The 9,908-nt window shown below is 37.3% G+C and overlaps 1 protein-coding gene across 1 annotated transcript; it reads right to left on the reverse strand.

Annotated features, from left to right (window-relative positions):
* Positions 1 to 5,996: 5,996 nt before the first annotated feature.
* LOC141621978 (pectinesterase QRT1-like) lies at positions 5,997 to 9,310 on the reverse strand. Its single transcript, XM_074438077.1, has 5 exons — positions 8,773 to 9,310; positions 7,701 to 7,896; positions 7,185 to 7,388; positions 6,847 to 7,082; positions 5,997 to 6,536 (listed from the first exon to the last, which is right to left on the reverse strand). Exons 1-5 carry the CDS (start codon positions 9,120 to 9,122, stop codon positions 6,383 to 6,385), a joined length of 1,140 nt encoding a protein of 379 aa, XP_074294178.1. The 5' UTR covers positions 9,123 to 9,310; the 3' UTR covers positions 5,997 to 6,382.
* Between the last annotated feature and the right edge of the window lie 598 nt (positions 9,311 to 9,908).

The following is a 9,908-nucleotide window of genomic DNA, read 5'->3' on the forward strand; positions in this document are numbered from 1 at the left end:
TTGACCTTATCTTTGATTTGGAATGTGATGTTCTTGAATACGTAACGAGAGCACTTCCGTTCCTTTGATGAGAATCTGGTTCCGTCAGAAAACTTTATTTGAAACTTTCGAAAGAATTTTAATTCTTACGACAAGTAACCTTTTAAATGTTTTGGTTACCGATTCCAAAATTCCAATTTTATTTTTATAACCTTTCATTTCTACTTTCAAGTTTCGAGGACGAAACTTTTTCAAAGGTGGGGGTGATTGTGACACTCGCGAATTTCCCATTTTTGCCATTTATAGTTAAAATTGACCATTCCATTGTTTTATTTATATTTTAAATTATTTAACTTAATTAATTTTATTTTAAACACGATTTTTATAAAAACTATATTTTTATAAGCCTGTTTATATAAAAATATATTTTATTAGTCGAGTAGGATAATAATGATAATATTAATAATAATAAAGTTTTGTTTTGAATTATAATAGGTTTGAGACGTATTCCCGTCTAGCATAAGACCGTCACATTTTCTTTTAGAGCGTAATTTATTCGGACTAATCCGATTCTTACTACACATACTCACACTCACCTTATCTCTTACTTAAAATATATTATTATTATTATTATTATAAATGTTGTCCTACCCCGTCCCTACCCCCCTTCTTTTCCCCTTCCTTTTTAGTGATTCACCAGCAACAACAAAACAATAGCAACAACAATCAGCATCAACCAAAAACATCAACACCTCCATTAAACTCGACATTCAAACTCAGATCCCGACTTCATTTCTCAACCATTTTCGCTAATTTTTACGCCAATAGCTCCCCCTTTATGTCCTTCATCTTTTAAGGTAAGAAAGATCCCCGCTTTCCTCCAATATCGTGGCTGTCGTCTTATTTAAGGCTCAGATTTCCCGCTAATTTCGGTTGTCTTCATGTTTAGGTGCAAGCTTAGACAACCCGGTATGGTTTTAAGTCGAAATCGTGTTCATTGAAGGGCAAAAAGGTAACGGTGATAGGTTACTCGACAAATGTCGAAATTTCCGTGTTACATGTCGTTTTCATGCTCTTCTTTGATAAAGTTCAATTCTTTACATTTTTTTTTCATTTGATTGGTAAATATCGTCTCAAATCAGTGTTTGGAGTGGACTGTGTCGAGCCCGTGTTCTGTCGTGACCTCCGTTTGCGTGAACTCAGTTTCTGACTCGGTTTTAGGGACAGTTAGAGTAGTTTCTCGGACTGTTTTTGTGCTCGTCTATTTACATGGTCAATTCATCCTTCTTATGCTTTGAAACCCCGTGTCATAGTGCCTCGGCATGACCCGTGTTTGCGTTCGATTTATGCGTTTTAAATGTTCTGTTCTTGGACTGATTTCAGATGGAATATGGAGTGGTGTGAAGGGTAGTGGTAGGTAGTCGGGTAATGGCTGTGTTAGGGCTGCTCACGGCCTGGTTGGGTCTGTTTTGAGGTCTTTTTTCAGGATTGTCTCGGTGGTTGGTGTAACGGTTTATGCGACTGTTTTTGGGGTGTGCTTGAGGCGTTTTTGTAGGGCATTCAGGATTGCTTTTAGTCGTGAAAATGGTACCTTGTAGGGACCGGTTTTGGTGCTTAAAATGCAAGTTTTGAGACGATTACATGTTGAGTTTAGGGGATTAGTTGTTTGCATTTCTCGGACTGTTATGGCGCGTCTTAAGTAGCTGTTTTGGTCGATACATATATACTATTTTGGGACTATTTTGAGTCAACTTTGCAGGCACTTCGGGACAGTTTTGGGGACGGGTTGTATGCATTTCAAGGACTGTTTTAGGACAAGAATAGGGCGTGTTTGGGTACTGTTTTTGGGCACAAATCTGTGCTGTTTGGGACTGCTCTCAGACGAGAAAAAGATAGCGTTGTAAGTGTTGTACACGGCTGCTTTAACAACCTATTTTGACGGTGTTTGCAGCCTGAGCAGAGGCTGGCAGTGGCCTGGCCATGGCCTGCCTGGCCTAGGCAGTGGCCTGTCTGGCCTAGGCAGCGGCCTAGGCAGTGGCTAAGGCTAGGCGGTTGTGGCCCTAGTCACGTGTAGAGGTATGGCCATGGTTGAGCCGTGGCCTAGCCTTGTGTTGCGTGCCTTATCGAGTCGGTTTATATTCGTGTTTGATTTATTTATTTCCCGTCTCATGCTCTATATAACTTAGTTCGTTAAATATCGTCCGTTCATATATTTTTCTCACATTAATTATAAATGCGGAATTTATTATTTATTCAAGTCAAAATTTGATGAAATGCCTTACTTACCTATAATATGAATTTTTAATCCGTTCATTCTCATTTATTTATCGTATCTCAAATGTGAGTGAATTATTCTACTTATTTAATTAAAATGAGTCATTTAAAATTGGATGCTTGTTTTGCTTATTATAAATGGTTCATCTCCATTTGTTTACATTTTTATTCAAGGGACAAATATTGAAGAAATGGGTTACTTATTCATATTCATGATTATGATTTGGCATGAAATGTCTCACTTGAATTATCATCGGTTCATTACATGTAGTAGTCTCTTTCCAAGTTGATTCGTATCGCTTGGTTGAGTCGTATTCTTATGATAATGCCTTTATGCTATACCGTATTGCTTGACTTATCTTTACGCCTCTTTCGGACTGTCCTGCCGATTGTGGGTTTAGCTCATATCATCCGCCTCTTTCGGACTGTCCTGCCGATTGTAGGTTCTCGATTTCCGATTTAGGGTTCGGGTCTTGGATGCGGACTGTCCTGCCGCATGTCGAATCGGGAACTGTGCTGTCCCGCGAGTCTGGCCAGATTTAGACTAGGACTGAGTCTTGGGAGTACCATTGTCGTCCTACCAGGGGGATTATATATTGATATATGAGTAGTAAAGGTCTTGCTTGGTTATAGATATTGGTATTTGTCTTTCTTGTGTTGTTTGTCTTGGTCCTATCGGATACTAGGGGTGAGCTATAAGCCCTCTAGTTGCGATATGATCGTCAGGATTGATGTTCCCATCCGTTCTTATGGTGAGATGCAAGCCATAAGTATGAATGTGACATTAGTAGCCACGTCCCGTGCAATGTTTGCTAAGTGGTTTTCCAAATAATGGCTACGATTTCTATTCTTATAACTTGCATTGGTTGATCCCTTACGTAACTGTTTCACATGATTCGGATTTTAATCTCATATCTATGTTATAACTCCTTGAAATGCGTGTTTTTGCATGAATGATCGTATCCTTGTCTTTCGTATTATTTGATTGTCTCACATGAATAGTTGAATCTTTATTATGCTAAGCTTGGTACATCTTGTTCTATTTCATTTAATTGCCATGTTTAAATATAAACTTGATATTCATGCCTTTCGTAAGTATCTTATATGACTTACCTGTTTTAGTTCTTTGTTATGTTCGTTTTGACATTTTGTGGTCGGGAGAACTTGAGTTACTCCCACCGATTGTGTGGCGTTCATGTTTACATGAATGACAGGTATTAGTGGTGCATTCATGGGGTGAAGACTTGTGTGAGCTAGCGAGCACTTTGGCCTTGTAGTCGGTTTATTAGGATTGTTTAGACTCACCTTTTATTGTATTGTCATTCGAGGGATATATTTTCCCTCACCTTGACTATCACGTTTGTATAATTTAAACTTTATTTCTGCATTCTTTATTTGTGTTTTGTATTTTAATGAACCCGCGCTTTGAATTTTTAAAAGTTTCAAAACTTTCTTATTTTCCGCTTGAATTTATAAGTTTTATCTTCCGCTTTATCGCGGGGTGTCACATGAAGTGTCACCCGGTCTTCCATGTGAGCTGCTTGAAGTCGTACAATCCAGATCCTGAAGATCCAACCCGCAACAAGAGCAAGCACGCCAACATCCATTCCAATCACCTTCCAGCAACATCAGCCGACTAATCCAGCCTTGAAGACTTGAAGAGTTCCTGCGTTGCCGAGGACGGCAATAGATTAGGTGGGGGAGAGTGTGACGATCTGCACACTTCGAACCCTTAGGTTTATTTATGCTATGTAGTTTCATTTCCTCTTTTATATTTTTAGTAAATACTTTCCTAGTTTAGCATAGTTAGCATATCTTTTCTTTCCATAAATAGGTATATCGCTATTCTACACTTTTAATGTTTCCTGCTACTAGGATGTAACTATCAAATTTCCCTCTTTAGGGAGTACTAGTCAATCAAAAATCTACTTCATACCAAGTTGTCTTCTTATTGCTTGTTGTTGCTTTCTTGTGAATGACTCTTGCCTTCACTTCACTAACAAGCCCGTGAGTGTCGATCGAGACTAGGATTCCGACACCCACAACCCGAGACCGATTACGAATGCACTAGTGCTTGACAAACACTAGTACTTGACGCTCTCGTTTGCATTCTTGTCGAGTGTTTAAACAAGGGTGCGCGTCACGCCCCGACTCAAAGTTTCGGACCGTGACACCAAGGCAGTGACATGTCGGAGTTGGAGTGGCCAATTGAGGTCGGCGACGGAGCTCTAACGGTGTCGTGTCAGAGTTGGGTTACTGTTGGTAATGGTGGTGATGGTGATTGTGGCGGTGGTGAGGCAGTGGTGGTGGTGGTGGCGGCGGCAGTGAATACACAAAATACGACCTAAATACACTTCGTATTACTACTAGATACACTTTGTATAACTACTAGATACATATGTATCTAGTAGTAATTAGGGGTGAGCAAAAATATACGATACGGTTTTATAATACGAATACGATACGGTATACGGTTTGAGTTATACGGATTTCCGTATATACGATACGAAAATCCGTACATACGATACGGTTTTATAAAAACCGTACCGTATCCGGGTCGGGCAAAAACGAAACCGTATATACGGTTTCTGACACGGTTTGAAGTTTTTATATAAAAAAAGTTAAAAAAATGTAAAGTTCCTCTTTCAACTCCACTCTTTTAATGTTTTGTACGACTTTTTTTACTAACTTATCTCAATAAACAAAAATCAGCCCTTTATAAGAGGTGGTCATGTTAGAGGTATTTATTAGCTCTTGAATAATTACAATGTTTAATTGAGCATTTGTCACCAAACCGTATCCGTATATACGGATTCCGTATACACGGTTTTTCCGGGTACCCGAAAACCGTATATACGGTTAAACCGTATCGGATCCGTATAGTGATTTTTGCGATTTTTAAAACCGTATACCCGATACGGTTTTCAAAACCGTATCGGGTACACGGTTTTGCTCACCCCTAGTAGTAATACCATGTGTATCCAGTATTAATACCATGTATATATGGGGTAGTTCGTACGGTTCGCACCGTACTTTACTTCGCACCTGACCCCGCCCCATGCATATATCTATATAAGTATTAGATTAGGGTCAACATAAGAAATACGTGTTTCAACATTGTTAGATTAAAAATAAGAATGTTTCAGAAGATAAGTTAAAATTTTGTCCAATATCTCAATTAGGTTCTATTATAACTCATTTATTGAGCCACTATTTATCTATTTAACTTACTTTTATTGGGTCATTTCAAGTTGAAAAACAAATCTTGACAAAATTATTACTCCGTACTTCCTACTTTGTATTGGATAATGAAAATGAATTGCGTGCACGACAGACACTTGTCACTTATGTTGAATGGGTTTGTAAGTGCCTCAACCACAGGTTATGCATTATTTAACGTGACACCTACGTGTGCAAAAGAATCAACACTTCAGCTTATCTATACACAAATCGCATCCCCAAAATTGTTTGGCACAACCAAAATTAGTCGGTGTGAGTGATATCGACTCTCATCTCTTAAACAAATGATTAAAGGTTCAATTTCTTACTCTTAGAAATGAAAAAGTCAAACTTGGAGGAATCAACCCATTAAATTGCTTTCAATACCTGAAGAAGATTACCCCAACAATCGATAGGAATACTCTGGTCAACACCAAAAAAATGGTTTCGCAGACGTCAATTGTTTATAAAGTATCTCACTGAAAACAGGAAACGCTCCATCTATTCTCAAGTTTGTTCTTATGTGTTAGCTGCCTAAATTATTGTAATTCTGAAATTTGTTCCTATCGTACACCAGAATACGATCTCTATATGTTCCTTGTCCTAACTTACAATCAACCAGCAATTATTGTTAGATCGTTATACTATCAACGACAATTTTATATTCTGTAATAGTTTATGCATCTTATTTAATGATAGCAATAGCCAAATGAGATGCATTAGCTATACGAGTATTATACCCTATAATTTTCTGCATTTTAGATGGGATTTCTCGTTTTGTTAATAATGTCGAAAGAATGTATTACTAGGTTTTTTTACATGTTTCAAGGATCATCAAATCGGCCTAAATTTCCCTGCATATGTATCTATCTATGTGTATCTCTTACATTAGCTGTGTCATGTGTGTGAGTTAGAAGCTAAGTCTCAGCCATTTATTTCCATCAATGAACTCCATATCTAGAAACGGCCTGGCATCGTCGATCCTGAATGACCTCGCCCAGCGTACCCTCCCTGATGCATTTGATCCCTTTCCTCTACACTGGAATTCTCCAAACACTGCAGTCCTGAAATGCACAAAACCCGAATTCATTTTCAACAATTTGCTATTTTAATAGGTAAAGTCTTCGAGAGCTCCCTTTCTTCACGAAATTTGGCCTATGAGAACTCACTAAAACAAAAGAAAAAACCAGCAACGACATCAGCAAGCAACTATTGGCTTTTTTTTTTTTCTCGGATGACCCTGCTGAACATTTCGCCAAAATTTTGAGGGACAGAAAAATCACGTTAAGAAGAGGCAGCGTCACTTTAGGGAATCATTCTACTCCGTACTTTATTTCATCATACAAATGAAACGATGTTGTTCAAAGTACTTACTTTTGTCGCTCTGGGACGCCCCAGTCACTCCAACCTTCAGGTGCGATGATATCATCAATATCACAGTAAGAATATATTGCTCTTGAGTAAGGTCCCCATGCTCTTCCCAGGTAGATTTTACCACTTCCAGTTATCGAACAGTTGAGAAATGAAAACCCGGTATCTTCATTAGGTGAATTCCGGTGATGAGCTGCAATTGCTCCTGACTGATTTGCCATTGAACGAAGAGTCGTATACTGTTTGGGTTTTTGTGCAGTATGTATCAAAGAGAAGAAAGGGTAAAAAGTTCTGTTCAGGAAAGAATGACAGTAAAAAGTTGTTTTAATTAATGTTTATACCTGATACAATGATTTTGCATTGCCAAAAATGAAGTCAATGGATCCCTGAATGAGGCACTGGTAGAAGTAATGTGATCCACTCTCATCTAATAGTGTGTCTTGAGAACCAAGGATGTTCACTTTGTAGAATACCGCCTTTTCTGCTGACACTCTCAGTGCCACTGCTTGCATTCCCAACCAACCCGGGATTGCTACCACTGTGTTCTGCACCAACCATAAGGACTCGTATACATTAGCTTATTCACCACCATTACCGCAATAGGTTCCATTATCAGTACATAACTTTGTTACTCTTTTATGTGTTTTATTATCCAGTCTTTACAGACAGCGAATATACACGGCTGTTAATCAGACACAATGCTATTATCCACGACCACCAGTACTACATCAACGTTACCCCAGTTTCAGTGCTCTAATGGCCCTCGCCTGTGACTAAGGGAGGATGGATTTCCTCATCTACGATATAAAAGTATTTAGAGATGGATTTGAAACGGGAGGTAGCTAAGGAAGAAATACCTGAAATGTAATCTCAGAAGCACAGAAATAATCGGAGAAAATAGTGATGGTGGCGGATCCAAAAGTTCCGAGCTCTTCACCATTGCTAGTCCTATCAGAGGCTTTGCTGTTCCAGGTGATTACAGTATTAGCTGACTGATTTGGCATCCCTATGAAGGAAATGTATGGCTTAGAACTTGGTACAACTACTCTTTCCCTGCACATTTCCAAATTCACACTTTAAAGTAATTTCATTTCCAAAAACTTGACTTATATGGTCAACCAATAATCTTGACTAAATTCACTGTTTTATTGTTTATTACTATGTTATGTGTTAACTACAAGGGTAAACTTTGACTAACTGTTGAAAGGGAATTCCAAGAGTGAAGTGCCCCTCACATTAAATTCCATCCAGATGAACTTATTAGTATAAATGTTTGTGTAAAACAGTTTTACACTAATAATGTGATGGAAATCATACAATCGTTTGCTAATGAATCCTAGAAAAGGAAAAGAAATTTTTAGTAACTACCTTATGTTTTATCAACTATGAGTAATATTTGGTTAGCAAAGCATACTATTTTATATTATGGTTAACCAAAGAGTCTTTGCGTAATGACTAGTTAAATTATTTACATTCATTAACTAGTGAACCTAGTTGAGAAACGGGTAACAAGATTTTTACGTATTATTTGAGTTAAGCACATACCTAAGGGGGAAAAGATGGATTGTACCACACAGCCCACTCTTAACAACTATTGCTCGTATTACATATGTGTATGTAGTAGTAGTACATTGTACACGAAATATATAAGATCATGACTCGTCAACTCGAACCAAATTCTTAAAAAATGAAATATAGTTGGCCACATTGTATTATGGTCAAAAATAAAACTGCCAACTGGTAAATAGTAAAACCCACGTAGCTTAACCGATCAAAAAAATAACTGAATAACTACACACGTAGCTTCAACAGCACTACTCTTTCTGCAACTGCCAAGAATTGGTAGAGATGATGATGAACAAAAACAATCAAATTCATTAATCACAAAAAAAAATACTGATTAAAACACATGATTAAATGATTAGTTACCGGTAAATTCCAGGAAGAATAACAATCTTAACTCTCTTAGAATTCCCAAAAGGAACTAAATCAACAGCACCTTGAACAGTTACTGAATTCCCAGTTTTACCACTTTGATCAACCACTATAATCCCACTCACATTCCAATTCTCCTTCCCTTTTATCTCCGTTTTCGACACCGATTCCGTCGAATCATCAACCTTCATATCATCCCAAGTAATGTAATGATAATCTCTAACATTCACACCTGCATTACTACTACGACTACTACTGCTACTAACATCAGTGTTATTCTGACCAAATACAAACTCAAACACCATAGGTAAAAAACAGAGGAACAATGTAGATTTCAGCAACATTGGTGGATAATTTTTTGTGGGTAATTGATGAATTAGTGTAAAATGATGAAATATGAAATGGGTAGTGATCAATTTACGGAGAATGTGAAAGAGGTGAAAGATATTAAATAGTTGGAGCGTATATATGCTCTGTTTCTGCTCACATTGCTTGTGACACTTGAGTGGTATGTAGTAATTCACTAAATCTAATTAAATTTTGGTTCCAATTAATATGGTTAAAATTACTCTATTGTTTATCAATGATTAATTAATGAAGAGTTTTAATTAATGTTCATTGAAAGAGTGTTAATTACATTTTTTTTGGTGTGTTTGTTGTAGAATTTTGTGTTTTTGGAAAAAAAAAAGAAAAATAATTGGAAGGAGAAAGAGGTTGAATTCGTTTTTATATATTTATTTATTAGGGAGTAGAAAGATGAGTAGTTGAAGAAGTGAGGTAGGACTTTGTGGAATATGTATTTTAAGAGGATTAAAATTTGAATTAGAGGGTGATTATATATTTATATATATAGTGATTAAAGAGTGAGTGAATCTTCATGCTTGGTGTGGCTTGGATAGTTATTGATGAGGAAGCTTAAAGAAATTGAAATAACTGCCTTGATTATAGTACGACTAGATAACGAGTAATAGTAGTGGTAGTGTAGTACGGTGCATAACGGATTCTCTAGTGGTTCGTACTCTAATGGGTTCGAGTTTCGACTTCCCAACGGCCCATTCTCATTTGCTACAAATCTGCCAAGCTTTTATTCGAGATAATTCGTGGAAAGTCGAACTTTGTCATATATATCG

The sequence above is a fragment of the Silene latifolia genome, chromosome X (genome assembly GCF_048544455.1).
Source record: "Silene latifolia isolate original U9 population chromosome X, ASM4854445v1, whole genome shotgun sequence".
In the NCBI taxonomy this organism is placed as follows: Eukaryota; Viridiplantae; Streptophyta; class Magnoliopsida; order Caryophyllales; family Caryophyllaceae; genus Silene; species Silene latifolia.

Bases quoted from the DNA above. Each gene is read 5' to 3' on its own strand.
- LOC141621978 (XM_074438077.1), bottom strand. From the start codon at position 9,122: ATGTTGCTGAAATCTACATTGTTCCTCTGTTTTTTACCTATGGTGTTT. The intron at 7,897-8,772 runs GTAACTAATCAT...GGAAATGTGCAG, and splicing joins ATTCTTCCTGGAATTTACCG to GGAAAGAGTAGTTGTACCAA. The intron at 7,389-7,700 runs GTATTTCTTCCT...TGGTTGGTGCAG, and splicing joins CTTCTGAGATTACATTTCAG to AACACAGTGGTAGCAATCCC.